The 18,038-nt window shown below is 42.0% G+C and overlaps 1 protein-coding gene across 1 annotated transcript in view; it reads right to left on the bottom strand.

The window, feature by feature from the left end:
- The window catches only part of OBI1 (ORC ubiquitin ligase 1), a 38,740-nt gene extending 21,931 nt beyond the window's left edge, over positions 1-16,809 (bottom strand). The window contains exons 1-2 of the mRNA XM_026705291.2: positions 16,588-16,809; positions 155-290 (exon numbers count right to left, since the gene is read on the bottom strand). Of these exons, the coding sequence (XP_026561076.1) occupies positions 155-290; positions 16,588-16,659 (208 nt within the window). The 5' untranslated portion in view covers positions 16,660-16,809. The remainder of the gene's footprint in view (positions 1-154; positions 291-16,587) is intronic.
- Positions 16,810-18,038: the final 1,229 nt, after the last annotated feature.

Below are 18,038 nucleotides of genomic sequence, written 5' to 3'. Positions count from 1 at the left end.
AAAATTGGTGTTTTATGCTTTCTAAGGAAGCCTAGGTCAGAACACCAGAGCAACACAAAGGCTGAAGTCAACTGTGGTCATAAGTTGAGAACTTCATGCATCGGGGTATAAAAGGACAACGTACAGTATTTAAGGGGAAAGAGAGCGGCTTTACCTAGGACCTCTTTGCAAGGATTGTCAGGGTTGATGGGAATCCTACAAGCAGGACACTGGCTGTTGTTCTTTAGCCACACTTCAATGCAAATGGAGCAGAAGACGTGGTTGTTGGCACAGATGACAGGATGACGGACCTTAAAAGAAAGAAAGAGTTTAACAATTAAAACTTTTGCTTGGAGGGAATAAAAGGAACGGTGTACATTTGGCATCCAACGATCCTACGAGCCAAAAACAAGCTTTTCCCCTGGCCAGGCTTACAATGTTAGTATACGCTCCGCAACTTGCCTATCTTACTTACCACCAGGGACACTCTTATCGTTTCAAATGGTGCCTATCTTCTCAAACGAGCCGAAGCCGATTATATAGTGAAGCAAAAAAGAAACCCAAAAATGCACAGAGAATATACAGAATGATAGAGTTGGAAGGGACCTTGTAGGTCATCTAGTCCAACCCCCTACACCATTTCTGACAGATGGCAGTCCAGTCTCTTCTTTAAAACCTCCAGTGATGAAGCTCCCATAACTCCCAAAAGCAACTTCTGTTCTGTTGGTTGACTGTTCTGTCAGAAAAGTTCTCCTTATTTCCAGGTTGAATCTCTCCTTGTTCAGTTTCCATCCATTATTCCTTGTCTGGCCTTCAGGTGCCTTGGAGAATAGCTTGACCCCTTCCTCCTCTCTGTGGCAGCCCCTTAAATATTGGAAGACTGCTATCATGTCTCCCCTGGTCCTTCTCTTCACTAGACTAGCCAGGCCCAGTTCCAGTAACCGTTCTTCATATGTTTTCGTCCTCAGTCCCCTAATTGTCTTGGTTGCTGTTCTCTGCACAAACACCATTGATCAGGCTGCAACAATAAATGTCACAATTGTGGATTAAACAATCAGCCTATTTGGTAAGAATGGAAGGGTATGCAGTCTTTATTTTCTGAAGGCTCCTTATGGCCAGTAAAGAAATTCATTAAAAAAAAATTGGCAACCTTCACAATTTGCCAAGGATGATAGTAACCTAAAATAGCTACCCATGAGAGACAAACAGGATTTCTACATTTCAAGGTATTGTATTGTATTGTATTGTATTGTATTGTATTGTATTCTAATTCTAATTCTAATCAAGGAGAGAAGCAATCTAGAAATAGGAAAAAAAAATTCTGACAGTAGAACGATTAACCGGTGGAATGGCTTTTCCTTCAGAGGTTATGGAGGCTTCATCACTGAAGGTTTAAAAAAAAAAAGAGGCTGGACAACCATTTGCCTGAAGTGGTAAAACTGCCAAGCTAAGACCTGTGAACTTCAACTCCCAGAATTCTGCAGTCAGCATGACTAGCCGAGGGATTCTGGGAGTTGAACTCCACATATCTTAAGTTACTAAGGCCCTTGTTGTTACGTGAATCTGGTTTCCCCCTTGACTTTGCTTGTCAGAAGGTCGTTGTAACTATGAGTCAGTTGCCAAACATCTGAATTTTGATTGTATGGCTCACAGGGATGCTTCAATGGTAGTTAAGTGTGAAAAATGGTCATAAGTCACTTTTTTCAGTGCCTTTGTAACTCTGAACGGTCACTAAACAAACGATTGTAAATCAAGGACTACCTGTATTGTCCTATCAAGCAAGTCACTAATAATTAGCTCCAGATTTAGCAAACACAAATTTCATCTGTCCTGCATCTTTTCATGTTTAAAGATAGCTAGATAATCGAAGTATACAGTCCCGTGATGGCGAACCTATGGCATGCGTGCCACAAATGTGCTGGCACATGAGCGGCAGGCAATGCGCACGCCTCACAGATGATTTGGGGCGGGAGGAGGGGCGGTTTGAAGCCTTTTTTGGCCACCCAGAGGCTTGGAAAAAGCCTCTGCAAGGCTTCTCAGGACAAATTATAGGCCCGTTTCATCACTTCCTGTAATACTGGAAGTGACAAAATGGGCCTATAATTTGTCCTGAAAAGCCTTGCAGAGGCTTTGTCCAAGCCTCTGGGAGGCCAAAAAAGGCCTCAAACCAGCTGAAAAATCAGTTGTGAGGTGCAGTGCAGGTAAGGGGGTGGCGTGGGGAGGGTGGAAATTGTGTGCACATGCGCATGGGGCGTGGGGGGGCGCATTGCATTCTGGGTGCTGGCACACAAGTGTGGGCGCGCTGGCACCCTCACGATTTTTAACACAGGAGCCCAAAAAGGTTAGCCACCACTGATATAGCACATCGCTCCAATACCTTCTAAAGTGTTACCATAAAATTTTATTACCTGCCTCTTCAAATAAAGTAAGCAGGCACATTAAGTTTCCTCAGGTTATATGGGATATTTCTTTTGCAAAACGTCTAAGGCAAAGGATCCAGAATGAAGATAAAAAAAATCAATAAACTCCCAATTTTTAGCCATACTGAAGAATTCACTCAGCCAGTTTTCCTTCCCCCTCTAAGCAAAAACAAAAGCAAAAAAAAAATCAGAGCTTTCTCTAAAGGGCAAAAGTTTTACTAATCCTGCTGAAATGTTCCCATTGCAAGGAACATAACTATCTTTATGCAGCGTGCAATTCTGTGTAAGATAAAAATTTATTGGACCACAGAGAATTACCACAGGTTTTAAACGCTTGTAACTTAACAAGATGCTTATGTATTTTCCTCAAAGAGCAAAGAGTTTTAGAGAAATAAATTTCTGAAGGACATTACTAATAAGATTTCTCTTTAATTGAAAATCCTGCACAAGCTTTTGGGATTCAGCATTTCAGGGGGGGGAAAAACCTCTGCATTGCTTAATGACTCTATAAAAAGCCTTCCTTGTGGTCTTTAAAGTTACTTTTAATCCCCAAAGTCTTTGCCGTTTGTGCTGCTAAATTGTCCTTCCCAGCAGATTGAAGATGTAATATGAAATTAAACACAACTCTAATTTCTCAAGTGTCGTGGTTTGCTGTTCTCAAAGTCAAATCACCTTTAGAGTTTGACTCAAGGGTCTTACTTCTCTGTGCTTTTTCCATTGCTGTCTTTGTCAGAGTATATTCATGAACTGGAGTGGAGCTTAGTAACAAGGTCAGCCAATGAGAGCTGAATTGAGGGCTGAAACTTAAAGAGAGAATCTGAGCCTGGTTTATTATCTCTGTTCTGTGCTCAGCTCTAAAGTGAAAGAGAAACTAACTTGCTTGCTTGTTGTCTGCTGATCCCTCTGAACCCGTAACATGTCTGCTTCTGTTCGAGTTTGCTCCATGTTAGAGAAATCTACAAATGGTATTGTAAAATGTACTTAATATGTTTATAAAGACGTTAAATGAAGCATCAGCCATCTGTATTTACTTTTCTGGTGCTGAATTTATGCTGCAAAACTCTGAACAGTCTTCTGAGAACTTCTCATCTAGTCCCCCATCCAATAATAACCAGGATTGAACTTGGTTCATTAGCTTTTATATAGCCACTTACAATGTCCTATGTTTGTGATGTCAAACTTATGCCATGCGGGCTGGAAGTGGCACGCAGAGCCAACTCTCTGGGCACGCCAGCCGTTGCCCGTTGCTCTTCCAGTTCCAGCACACGCATGCACGCCAGCCAGCTGGTCTTTGCATGCACGAGAGCATCGGAAACCAGAAAAGCAGCTCCCCAGAGCACATGTGCGTGCAGGCCAGCTGGTCTTCGCATGCACGGGAGCGACGGAAACCGGAAAAGCAGCTCCCCGGAGTGCATGCGTGCGGCAGCCAGGTCTTCGTGCACGCATGCATGTTAGAAACAGGAAGACCAGGTGGCCAGCGTGCATGTGCGCATCAGGAAGCTAAGCTTCTGGTTCCCGGCACTCCCACATGTGTGCATTGGGGAGCTGCTCATCTAGTGCAGCCACCAGTGCCCTAGGTCAAAGGTCTCCAAACTTGGCAATTCCAAGACTTGTGGACTTCAACTCCCAGAATTCCTCAGCCAGCCACGCTGTTGAAGTTCACAAGTTTTAAAAGTTGTCAAATTTGGACACTCCTCCCCTAAAGTCTGTGTACAGGTAAGTCCTCAACATATGACCACAACTGAGCCAAAAATTTTCTGTTGCTAAGAAATTTAAGTAGTTGTTAATTTTGCCCCGTCTTACGACCTTGCCTGCCTCCGTTGTTAAGCGACTCATTGCCATTGTTCAGTCAGTAACATGTCTGTTACACAAATCTGGCTTCCCCCCATTGACTTTGCTTGTCACATTACTTCCGGAACAGTGCAACCATCATAAATAACAACCAGTCACCAAACATCTGAATTTTGATCACATGGTAGGGAATGCTACAACAGTCATAAGTGTGAAAAATGGTAGTTAAGTCACTTTTTTCACTGCTGTTTTCACTTCGAACAGTCACTAAACAAACTATAGTTAAGTCAAGGACTACCTGTATAGTGATCTATCTCGATGGCAAAAGGTAATCCGTTCTTTAGCTACGCATTAAAGCAGGGGTGTCAAACTCAAGGCCTGCTTACATCCGGCCTGTGGGCCCCCCCTGGAAACAGTAAAGGACTGGCCTGTTCTGACCAAGACTTCCTGAAACCATAATTAAGCACGTGCTTATTTAAAACAACTCTTGTTTTATTTCAATGCTCAGAATTATGTTCATTCCCAACCAGTAACGAGTCCCAACAGTCCCTTTGAGATAAGCACCCACCTTTCTTTCCTTTGAATTGCTGCCAACAACTAGAGTGCCAAAAAAATTATAAAAAACCAACCGAACTACAAAGTCCACAGAGAGCTTCAAGGATTAATCCGAACAGAACAAATGACTTTGCTTCCTGCAAAGGTTCCGTCATCTTTGCCTGTCTTCTATACTTTATGGGAGGGGCAATCACCTCCCAGCCTTACTCCCGAGTCGCCCCTTTTGTCTCAGCTGCTCTTGCCTTCTAGCAGCTCTGTGCACACGCGCACTGGGAACAGGCTCCCCTGGTTTCTCTGCCTTGCTGCTGCCAGACTCCAAAGGCTCGAGTCAGCACCCCACTCCCAGATGGTCCTGGCCCCATCTCTGCATCGGACACAGGACCCTTGTCTGAGTCCTCGCCAGACTCCCGGACTGGTCCCCATTCTTCCCCACTGTCCGATTCTGCTGCCGTCTGCATAGGCTGCCAGCAAACCACAAGGCCAACGGTACCTCTGCCAGCAAAACTGGAGCTTGGGAGGGCGGTGCGTGGCCTTACCGGGCTCCATTTTCTGCCGCGATGGGCTCCTGCAGCCCTCTGCCAGCAAAAACGGAGCTTGGAGAGGCTGTGCACAACCTACCCAGGCTCAGTTTTTGCTGCGACAGCCAAAAACGGAGCTTCGACGAGTGATGTTGAGCTGGCCACGCCCAACCTGGCCAGCCCCCCCCTCCCGAGGTCAAACACAACCCTCAATGAAATCGAGTTTGACATCCTGCATTAAAAGGGTTGAAGGAGACAAGAGGATTGCCGCTAAAGCCAATTTACACAGCAGCAGCCAAGGAATCTGTTTTGAAAATTTCACAACCCTTTGTGACATGAATTCTGTTTATCATACCTAAATAGGAAAAAAAATGCAGAAAGCTGAAAGTGATTTCTCCCCAATTGACTGGATGACATAGGAGAGGGGGGAAAAGTGATAATTCTATTTCCATTCAAAGTTGACACACGAAACTAAGACACAAGAAATTGATGCGGTAATTCACTAGCAGAGAAGAGGCACTGACATCATCAAGACTGATTTTTCTGCATAAATCATTTATGAAATCCCCCGTCTCCAGGTGGAGACTTTCACCTAAAGCAAAATGTAAGACCATGACTTAAAGGTAAGGTAAAAGTAAAGGTTCCCCTCGCATATACATGCTAGCCCAGTGATGGTGAACCTAGGGCACGCATGCCGGAAGTGGCACACAGAGCCATTACTGACCGGCACGCAAGCCCTCGCCCAGAACAGATCTACTGCGCATGCGCGCGTACTGCCTCCCTGCCCGCTGATTATCTGGTATCTGGTGTGCGCAGGGTGTGCGTGTGTGGAGATGAGTGGCCTGCACAATGGGGGGGTCGCATGCGTATGTGCAGAGATGCGTGGGGATTATATATGTGTGTGTGTACACACACACAAAGCTGAATACCATACATGTAAGTACCAGCGAAAACTTTTATTTATTTATATATATATATATATATATATATATATATATATATATACACACACACACACACACACATATATATACATATACATACATACATACATATATATATATATATATATATATACATATACATATACATATACATACATACATACATACATACATACATACATATATATATATATATATATATATATATATATATATATATATATTGTTTTCTGAGGTTCTCGCGGTATTTGTATGTGGATCTTTGGTTGTTCGGGTTTTCAAGTATCTAGGCAACGCGATGAAGTCTCATTCATTATCTTCAGGCTTCTGTCTTCAGCTCTGTGCTTCTCAGACTGATGTGAGATTGCAGCTGCTTCTTCCTTTAACTGCCAGTGGGGTGTGTGACTTGATTGGGTAGGTTTGCTGTGCCTGATTGGTTGGGTGTCGTATCCTTATTGCCGGAGCTTTGAGCGAGCTGAGCGTGAGCTTGGTTCGGTATCCAGCGACTTAGCGGTTGTCGGCATGCACGCCGAGGTGGCTTGAAGTGGCAGGCGTAGTGCGCTTGGCATCCGGGTCAGACCATCTTTCATGAGTGGCATGCCAGTGACCTGGGTCAGTTCTTCAGTATTCTGTTCATGAGGGTACCGCCAGCTGTTGTTCATGGCGGTCAGGCAGTCATCTGCTTTGTTCGTGGGCGCTTTTTATGTTTAGGGCTTCTGATTATTCATGCTGTTGAAGTGTTCAGTCCATACCAGAACCATCGCCAAAACTGAACACTTCAACAGCAGAATAATCAGAGAAGCCATAGAGATAGAAAAACACCCACACAGCATGAACAAACGAGATGACACCTCCCGCCTTCCAGCCATTTGGAAACCCGCCTCATGAACAGACGAGTACCCAATATGAAGAATGATACCAGACCCACACCCATGAGAGCCACACAAGATGCCACCACCACACTTCCATGTAGAAAACAGACTCACACCCACTCAGAAGATGAGACACGACCACGGACCAGAAGCCGCACTACAGCTGCATCACTACCCACTCTCAAACCCCTCCGAGCCATACATGAAGCAAACCGACACCCACTATGAAGATGCAGCACGACCACGAACTCGAAGCCAAACAGCAAGATCACAGCTCACCAACTCAAATCCCCCAGCAACTAAGACTAACCTGAGCACAACCAAGCCCCCACCTGAACAGAACACGCTCCAGCCAATCAGAACACGACCAACCCCCAACCAATCAGAACACAGCCAAAACCCCTACCAATGAGAACACACCCCCACCCAATCAGAACACAGCCAAGCCCCCACCCAATCAAGTCACACCCCACTAGCAGTTAAAAGGAAGAAGCAGCTGCAATCTCACATCACTCAGAGAAGCACAGAGCTGAAGACAGAAGCCTGAAGATGATGAATGAGACTTCATCGAAACGCTTGCCTAGATACTCGAATCTTACGTGGGAGAAAACCCGAACAACCAAAGATCCACATACAAATACCATGAACCTCAGAAAACACATATATATATCTCATCTGCCATCATCAGGCTTCTGTATTGTGTTCATCTGTGAGTCAGACTTTCACAGCCGTTTCTGTTTTAAATTTGGGGCTGGCCTACTGCTGTGCCAGAATGGTTTTTTCTTCAGCCTGATTGGTTGGGAGTCTTGGTCTGTGTTTATTGTTCTTGGAGTTTGCTGTGTTCTGCTTGATTGGTGTTTCTAATATCTTCTGTCTGTTTTGTGGCTTTTTTTTTGTCTTGATTGGCTGGCAACATTGTGTTACTGTATTGGAGGCTTTTAGTGCAGCTTGGCTACGAGTAAATGGACGGCTATCATTTATTAGGAAGCTAGGTTTCATCTGGGTGCCTGGTTGGGGTGTGTTTGAGCTGGAGGTATCAGTGGGGATCTGTTTGTGCCCAGGTGTTTGCCTGGCTTGTGGTGTGGAGATTTTTTTGTTTGTGAGTGCAGGCTTCCAAATAATTGACAGTCTGGTGGAATCATCTCTTCTATTCATGCTTTCAGGTCTTTTTTCAATCTCTATGGCTTCTCTGATAATTCTGTGGCTGGGTTTTTTTATAGTGGCTAGGGTTTTTGGTGCCATTGAAGTCGATGCTATGACCTGTTGCTTTCATGTGTTGGACTAGTGAGGAAGTGTGTTCCAGCATTTTTACTGCATTTTTGTGTTCATCCAGGTGGGTACTTATTCTTCTATTGGTCTGTCCAATGTATGTGGCAGGGCATGATGCACAGGGGACTTCATATATGCCTTGGTTTTTTGTCTGGACAAACACTATACAGAAGCCTGATGATGGCAGATGAGATTCTGCCAAAACGTTACTACAACTTTAAAAGCACAACTATAATGACGTGGGAAAATACCCGAACAAAGCTGAATACCATACATGTAAGTACCCGCAAAATATTAAGAATATATATATTCTGAGGTTCTCGCGGGTATTTGTATGTGGATCTTTGGTTATTCGGGTTTTCTCCCACGTAAGATTCGAAGTATCTAGGCAACGTTTCGATGAAGTCTCATTCATCATCTTCAGGCTTCTTTCTTCAGCTCTGTGCTTCTCACTCTGCCTCTCTCTCTATATAAAAGTAGATTTTCCTGGGTACAGGTATGCAGGTCTTGGCGTGTTTGGGTCTTTTCCCGTGTAAGATTGAGAGCATCTTGGCAACGTTTCGACGAGGTCCTACTCGCCATCTTCATGCTGGTGCTTTCGGCTTCATGCTTGTGCAAGCAAAGCGTGATCGGAGCTGCCGTCTCCCTATACATACTGGTGGGGAGGTTGGCTGTGTTGTCATTTCTTGATTGGTTGATGGAGTTGATGTTTGCAGATTGGTGGACACACAGCCAATACCTCAGCCACACATGTTCTTATGAAAAAGCAAAATACCACTCATGCATCATCACAAAATCTTCAGAACCGGAAAGACTACAACCTTGATATTTGACACATATATTCCTCTTGGCTTCTAGGCTCTCACTAAGAAAGGATTTATCAAAATGACCATCACAGCATTAATATTTCCTGTATTATTATTAAGACACTCTGATGCTAAGGAGTTCTACTCCACCTCCCCACCTGAAAAGAAATAACTTCCAACTGCAGTTCAGCTAAGCCATGCTGTCTCCTTCTTGCTCACACAGGAAATACTGTTCCAGTTTCCAAACAGCCCTCAACTCTCTCACACACTGACAGGCCACTTGTCAGATGAATACCTATGGATGCTGGTAGGCAGAGGCACATTTTTTTCCCCTTATTTTCCTCCTGAAAAACTTGCCCGATAACATAGTTTCATAGCAAAGCATGGGTACCCTGCTAGTACAGAATATAAACTGGAAATCACTTAAAGATTCCTGTCCTGACATTTGCACATTTTTGAGCTAAACCAATATATCTGTCCTTAAATTACACTCCAAACAAGTCTGGAAAAAGAAACATAATGTTATGCAATATCCCAACTTCACATATAATTGCCAATATTAAATTAACACCATCCATACTTCAATCTAATTTACTATATAGAATATAAAGCAAATAAACTGCTACTCTGAGCACTCAGGTGCAAAGTTAGGGGTTTGTTAATCTTATTCTCGCTGTGGGAGAGAACCATAATGAAAATGCTTATGCTGGCCTATGACTGTAATAAAGATTTGATTAGTCTTTTCAACTTCTTTCTTGAAAACGAAACATTCATAGCACAGGACCAATGTTTTAATAAAGTAAGGCTTGAATTTTTACACCGGGATGAAAAAAAAAAAACATATTAAAATCCATTTGATCATGAAATTAACTTAATTTAGGGCCAGTGTTCCCTCTCTCCACTCAATCTAATTTACTGGACTGGGGATAAAATTAAGAGCATCCTATCCCCACACATACATGCTAGTCATTTCTGGCTCTAGGGAGCAGTGCTCATCTCTGTTACAAAGCCAAAGAGCCAGTGCTGTCCAAAGACGTCTCCATGGTCACGAGGCCGGCATGACTAAACACCACAGGCACACGGAACACTGTTACCTTCCCACCAAAGTGGTCCCTATTTTTCTACTTGCGTTTTTTCATGCTTTCGCACTGCTAGGTTGGCAGAAGCTGGGACAAGTAACGGGAGCTCACTCCGTTACACAGCGCTAGGGACTCAAACCGCCGAACTGTCCCGCCTTTCTGATCGACAAACTCAGCATCTTAGCCACCGAGCCACTGCTCTTATAGAATATATAATAGGATGCTCCTATTATATATAAGAATATCCTAGGTGGATGGATGGATGGATGGATGGATGGATAGATAGATAGATATAGATAGACAGACAGACAGACAGATATTGCCCTAAGCTCCAAGAAGGCAGGGGGAGAATACATTTAATGATGATAATTATGTGTTTATCTCAGATTACGGTACCCTGTGTGATAAATATTCATCAAAAAGTATTCAAAATATGCAAGTATGTTGGCCTGGACTGGAATCTGGTGTACATTTAAGAGATGGCACGCAGCTGAGAATAAATGACAGAGCCTTCCTGTTAGTTCTGCCTTTTGGCTTTTAAAATTTCAGGATCACTGAATCCACTTCCTCTTGTATGAGCCAGCTTATTGTCTATAGTTAGAATGCTGGCTGGGGTATTCTGGGAGTTGAAGTCCACATATTTTCAGGTTGCCAAAGCTGAGAAAGTGCGTCTCCAGTCTTCATTAGAGGCCAGCTCCTTCCTAAGGAGCAACAGACTTCGTCACTGCAAAATTAGGCAACAGTAAAAACTCCACAGCTAGTCCTCAACCTACAAGCACAATGGAGACCAACATTCCTGCTTACGACATTTTTTTTTTTGCTGCAGTTAAATGAATGACTGCAATTGTTAAGTTAGTCGTTACAATTGTTAAGTTAGTTGGTTATTAAGCAAATCCATCTTCCCCATTGACTTTGCTTGTCAGAAGGTCACAAACAGGGATCTCATCAGCCCAGGATACTGCAACTGTCATAAAGGCAAGTCAGCGGTCAAAGAGTCTGAATTCTGATCGCGTGACCCTAGGGAATAGGGCAACAGTTCGAAGTGTGAAAAATGGCCATAAGTCACTTTTTTAGGGCCGTTGTAATTTTGAATGAAAGGGATGCAATGTGATGACCCGGTGCATACATAAAGGCAACACAGTCAGATAATCAGTAGGAGTCCCTTTATTTAGCTCCAACTTTGCCCTCAATGTCCAGGTTACCTTCTGGGCTGGAGAAAAACTCTCCCAGGAACAGCCTTTGACTGCAGGGAATCAAGTCCAAAACAAGATCAACAAAAACTGTAACTTTAAGTCCAATCAAGGCAAACTGAGGTAAATTAGTTTTAACAGGGCAGGAGCAAGAATTTCAGATGTAAAGGCATGGTAATAACACAACATGGTTGGAAAGATACCAGGAACACAGATAAATATGATAAACTCATTTTTGTTCCCAGTAGACGCCACACTCAGCATGCATCTCTTTTAAACTCTCTTCCCACCTGTGGCTAATGAAGGGAATCAGGGCCCTTTCCTCCCCTATAAGCCATGCAACCCACGTTGCTCTCTCCTCCTTTCCTCCCTGTGTGCCCTAGGATGAAGAGGGGGTGGGCCTGGGTTTTTCTCTGAACTCCCTCAACCTTGTTCTATCTCTCCCCTGCTCTGCCCAACCAGACGTTGCCCTTCCCCAGCCTCCTCCACAGCCAGCGGAGCCACACTCCCACTCCCTGTCAATTGTTCATCTTCCTCCTCGGATTCAGACTCCGATAGGGGGATGACAGTACCCTATTCTGGGGAAAGAAGGAGGAAAGTCTTTTTTCCAAGGGCCATGACAGTCACAGTATCATCTTAGGAGAAAAACTGGACACCTCATGAATCTAACAAATCCAGAAGGATAAGGACAGCAGGAAGCCACAACAGGGCAGAGAAAATGCAGATATAATAATACAGATCCTAAATCACTGTAGCTCAGAATGAGCTGCCGCAACCAGTTTACCATTTCTGACCTTCAGATCTTTTCAAGCTTTTTGAACTTAGAAGATAAGTGTGGGGGAAACCCAATGAGCTTCAACACAGCATGTAGAGGAAGAAGACTCTTTCAGTAATCCCTACAGGTAATCGTCGACTATACATCAGCTCATTGAGTGGCCGTTCAAATTACAACAGCACTGAAAAAAAGGGGGCACTGAAAAAAAGGGGGCTTTTTTTCAGAGTTACAACTTTTGTAGCATCGCCATGGGTCATGTGATCAAGATTCAACACGCTTGGCAACCGGTTCATAGTTATGATGGGCGCTGTGTCCCAGAGTCCTCTGTTCCCCCCTCTTTTTTTACAACTTTCTTTTTCTTTTTTTTTTAATAAAGTTTTATTTGGGTTTTCACACACAAAATACAAGTAAAACATCTTTTTTGAAAATAGCATGGTCCCCGGTTGAACTTCTTTATGCAGACACAAAACTCAATTTCATGCTCCTTTTTGTGTTCTATTCCATATCTTATACTATTCTACATTTTCTATATAGTTTTTCCCCTCTTTTAATTTTCTCAATTTTATTTTGATGATCTCAATTCAAATCATTATATTTATACTTTTGTCTGTTCTGTTTCAATTTCATATTATCTTTTCTCATTAAACAAATTTTCTCCTGTAGTTACTAATTGGAGTATGACACCTTTATATCTTTTAATTACATCCATCCAACTCTTATTTAAACTTCAATATATACCTTACGTTTATGACCTTCAATATAATACATAATACATAACTTCCAATCGAATTCTGCTTGGCACATTCTTATAATACACACTATATTCTTTTTTTTAAAAAAAAAAGATTGAAAATATATGTAATTATAAACCCTCATTCTATTCCAGTTCAGTTCTATCATTAATAATCATTAAAACCATAACATCTTTAACACTTCTTTTCAATTAAATATCATACTTCCTTAAAAACACATATAATCTCCATAATTAATTTTTCCCTTATTTCTCTTCACATGTTTTATAAATCATTAAATATACCTTTTATTATTTATTTATTGACAAGCATTCCACTGAATTACGATAGCTATTTTATCAGACATTTTAATCATACATTGTTTCATATTTTCTAAAATTATTTCTGCTTCTAATATAACCATACTATCTTATGTACCTCTGCAGAATCCCCTTTTCCATTAAGCTTTCACCCATTATCTCTAAATAGACCGTTTCTCTATATTTTGCTTCTGTCCTTTATAACTTCTTTTCCTTTCTTTCTTCCCTCCCCTTTCTACCCCCTTGTCTCTCTACTTCTAATTCTCTCTTCTGCATTTCCCTCTTCTGTTGCTTTCTGATTTTATACTTATTTTTCACTCTTTTTTGGGGAGGGGGAGTTGTTTTTCCCAATCTTAAACTTTCCATTCTCTTTCCTCCCTTTCCTTTTTTCCCCCAATCTAAGATTACTTGTTCATTAAAGATGGCTTCTTCTTTGTCGCAATCTTCTTGTTCTGCAGGCATTTCTTGTTGTTTCTCATAATTCCAAATCTCCATTTCTAAAAACTGAAATACGAAGCCAAAAGAACCTCTCCCTTCTTGTGCATCTTCTTTGTACTTTTTAAGTTCCATTTTCAGTTCTTCTAAAAGTGGAGCCATTTTAAAAAGTTTTAAACAAGCACCCGATTGATTTTAGTCATTCAAAACAATAACCAAGAATCCAGAAGTCATCAAGTAATCCAGATAGTCCTGAGTTATATCTTCTAATTTCTTTTTCGACTTTCTCTTCCTAGGGTTTTTGTTGTGATATTTCAGTTAGAATGTATCTTTTGGAAGTCTTATTGAGATTTTGCTGTAAGTTCTTTTTTAATTCCAGGCAGTCTCCTCCCTTCCAGATCCTGCCCTTTTATTCTTTTTCTCTCCTTTCCTGTTTTCAAAAGCTTTTAATTATCCAGAAATCTTTATTATCCCTTTGACTTTTTATTTTCAGCATTAAATGCCTATTGATGTCAAAGTGGATTTTTTTCCAATTTCTTGCTTAAGTCTCTTACCTGTCAGTATAGGAAAAGGAGAAAACCAAACCTTTTCCCCTTTCTCTCTCCTTCGCAGCTTAAAAATCTTCTTAGGGAACAATGTTATTGTTTTTTAACAGTTTCAATTCCAGGGTACCTTATTTGTTGCTTTTGCTGTTTGACCCGGTCAACCAAAACTTTCTCTTCTTATCTTCCTCCTGCACATTCTTTTCCGGTTGAGTTCTTCTTTGTGGTGGCCATTTCTGACCACTGCTGCAACCGCCTTCGGGAAAGGGAGTAATGGCCAGCTGAGGAGGAGAGATGCGGCTCTCCTCAACCCTGATGGCAATCTCCCCCCATCTTCACCACCTCTACGGGGTGGCTTAGCCCTGAAACCAGCCGGCTCGGGGCACTCCAGCGGCGAGCCCGGATCAAAGCCTCGCAGAGACGAGGTTTCGGTCTGTCGCTGAAGAAGCTCAAACCGGAAGTCCTTTTTTTACAACTTTCTGACAAGCGAAATCCACGTTTGTTCAGGTTTGTCACTGAACAACCGGCTTACTAAATTTCACAACTGCAGCGCTTCACTTAACCACGGTGGCAAAAAAAAAAAAGGTCGAAAAATGGGGCGAAACTGAACACACCTCACTTAGCAACAGACATGTTGGGCTCAATTGTGGTCATAAGCAGAGGACTACCCGTATGGGCTAGCGACAAATGGTGTCTGTGTTATTAGGCCGACCAGCCTCAATTAAGAACCATCCAAACCCCCAAATGGGTTACTCACAAACACGGACAAAATGGCAACCTAATTAAAGGCCTCCGTACAAATCTTTGCCACCCAAGAAGGAAACATACAAGGAGAGAGAGGGAGGGAGAGAAAATCGTGTCCAGTTCTATCTTTTCCTTTCAAGAGATTTCCTGAAGCTTTGCTATATTTACATGGCACCCTAACCCTACCGAGTCCTTTACCTACCCTTACTAGGTAGGACAGGCAAATCTGGATGTTTGACGATGTTACAGATCTTCTCCCAGGACGGAAGCTATTCCAAGTCAAGCTGCCTTCTGCAATTGACTTTTGGCAGATTTGTCAATGCCAGCGGCATTCAAATGATGCTCCAGTTGTTATTCATTAAACATGAAACTCAGTCAACTGAACATTTAAAAATGTATCAAATTATTATTGACTGGCATTGATGGTTGATACAGGTTGCTGCCAGCACCCTAGGTATCGACCAAGTATATTGTTATCATTATTACTATTATTATATTAAATTTTATTCATTTAACCATGAAACTCAAGTCAACTGAACATTTAAAAACGTATCACAATTATTACTGACTGGCACTGATGATTGATACGGCTTGGTGCCAGCACCCTAGGTATGATGAAGTATATTATTATTGTTGTTATTATTGTTTAATCTTTAGTCAGGTTCACAGCCTTGGGGGCTGGTTGGTAGCTCAACAGCTCAAGTCCTAACCCAGGACCTAGGAACTGTTAAGTTAGCATTGGAGAATATAAACTGTTCCAAGTAGATATTTATTATTATTATTATTATTATTATTATTATTATTATTATTAACTTTTATTCATTAAACATGAAACTCAGTCAACTGAACCTTTAAAAATGTATCACAATATCACTGAATTATTAACTTTTATTCATTAAACATGAAATTCAGTCAACTGATTTAAAAATGTATCACAAACATCACTGACCGGTGCTAATGGTTGATAAGGATCGCTGCCAGAGTCCTAGGTATCAACTAAGCACCTTCAAATGTATGTTCTTCCGATTATTATTAAACATGGAACTGAATGGAAATGGAAATTTAAATGTCAACTGAACATTTAAAAATGTATCACAAACACCACTGACTGGTGCTAATGGTTGATACGGGTTGCGGCCAACATGCTAGGTATAGTATTATTACTTATATAATATTAATATTATCACTTCGGAAGCCGACCATCGAAAGTACGTTTGGGAAAGCGGAAATACAAGCGTTCCCCGAAAGCAACATTCCCCGGCTTTGCTCCAACGCCGTTCTCAACCAAATCTAAGGCCTTCCTCCTCCTGTCTCAGCCTCTAAGCTTTTCGGCCAGCCGTTGCAAAGCCAGTACAAAGCTAGGATTCCGAAATAATCATCCATGCAAGCCACGCGATGGGTATTTTTTTTTTTTTTTTAAAGAGAAAAGGGAGGAATGAGAGAAAGAGAAGAAAGAACGCATGGAATTAAAAACCAAAAAGCGCTTGCCCCAACCGGGGGCTTTGCTGCGTCCCACGCGCATTTCCAAGGGAGTGGCGTGGGCGCCGGACACGTTTCCCACTCCGCGCGGTCCCTTTGTAATCTCCCACCCACCCAAAAGGCGAAGCTGGCGTTTACCTTTCCCAAGCAAATGTGGCAAGTGATGGGCAGCGTGAGAGACAATGTAACACTCTGAACGTTCTGAGCCATTGTGACGTTTCGAATCCCGCGAGCGTGAAAGTTCCAACCCACCAGCTGCAAGCGCCGCAGCAGGGAACGGAGAAAGGGAACCCTCGCTCTTCCAACTCTCACGCTGCTTAAAGGCTTCGCGTACGGCAAGCCGCCCAGGCCAATTTTCCTTCCCTCCCTGGAGGGGGAAAGAGAACGCTTTTTTTTTTTTTTTTTTGGCGGAACTCTCCACCTCGGAGGAGGAGGGAGGAGAAGGAGAAGGAGGAAGGGGCGGAGCTGAGAAACAGGAGCTCCTCGGGCGCGAGGATTTTTTTTTTTTAAAAAGGACGTTGTCCTTCTCTCTCAGCGTTTTAAAAATGAATAAAATATAATAAAATAGTAAAATATTAAAAATGAAATAAAATAGTAAAATAATAAAAAATAGTAATAAAATAAAATAGTAATAAAATAAATAAAATAAAATAAAATAATAAAAATAAAGAAGTAAAATAATAAAAATAAAGAAGTAAAATAATAAAAGTAAAATAAAATAGTAAGAATGTAAAATAAAGTCGTAAAATAAAATAAAATAAGTAAAAAAATAAAAATAAAATAGTAATAAAATAAACAGTAAAATAATGTAATAAGAAATAAAGAAGTAAAATAATAATAATAAAAAAGAAGTAAAATAATAAAATGAAATAGTAATAAAATAAAACAGTAAAATAATGAAACAAAAAATAAAGGCCAGTAATTTCTTCTAAGTTCGGTTCTCCAAACTGCTTAGAATGTTAACAACTGGTTCTAGCAAATAGGTGCGAACTGGTAGAATCCCACCCCTGGTTAGAAGCACCAAGTTTCTGGTAGTCCCAAAGGTGGTTTTTCAAAAAGCAGCTGGACTTTCTGGTTTTTCTTTGAAGATGTTTTGCTTCTCATCTGGAACTGTGGAGCTTCAACTCTAGAGCATAAAGAAGCTTCTCAGATGATGTTGTGGTTAGCCGGCAGCAGGTGTGGACAGCTGAGGAGACAGAGGATTCAGATGAGGAGCCAGGACCATTAGGGAGTGGACTGCTGCCTTCAGTGATTGTGGGGGCTGGCAGCAGTGATGAGGAGGTTCCCAAGGAGCCTGTGCCAAGTGCACATGCACGAAGGATTGCTCAGAGGAAAGAACAGTTACAGCAGCATGGGCAACTTGGGAGTAAGGCTGCAAGGTAATGGTCCCTCCCTCAAGAGGATAAAAGCCAGGTTTGAAGAAGCGTTCTTTGCAGAAAGCAAAGATGCTCTGAAACTTAGGCTCGTGGACTTTATAGCTAGTATTTGAAAACTCTTGTAACTATTTTTTTATCTGTGGGCTTTTGGCAGCTTTGAACAACAACTTGGCAAGGCTCTTTCTTGATGGAGCTAATGAGTTGGAAGCAGCC

Source organism: Pseudonaja textilis, chromosome 8, assembly GCF_049901715.1.
Source record: "Pseudonaja textilis isolate UNSWEBS1 chromosome 8, rPseTex1.2, whole genome shotgun sequence".
Taxonomy (NCBI): domain Eukaryota; kingdom Metazoa; phylum Chordata; class Lepidosauria; order Squamata; family Elapidae; genus Pseudonaja; species Pseudonaja textilis.
The sequence above is the reverse complement of the archived record's forward strand: the minus strand, read 5'-3'. Positions and strand labels throughout refer to the sequence as shown.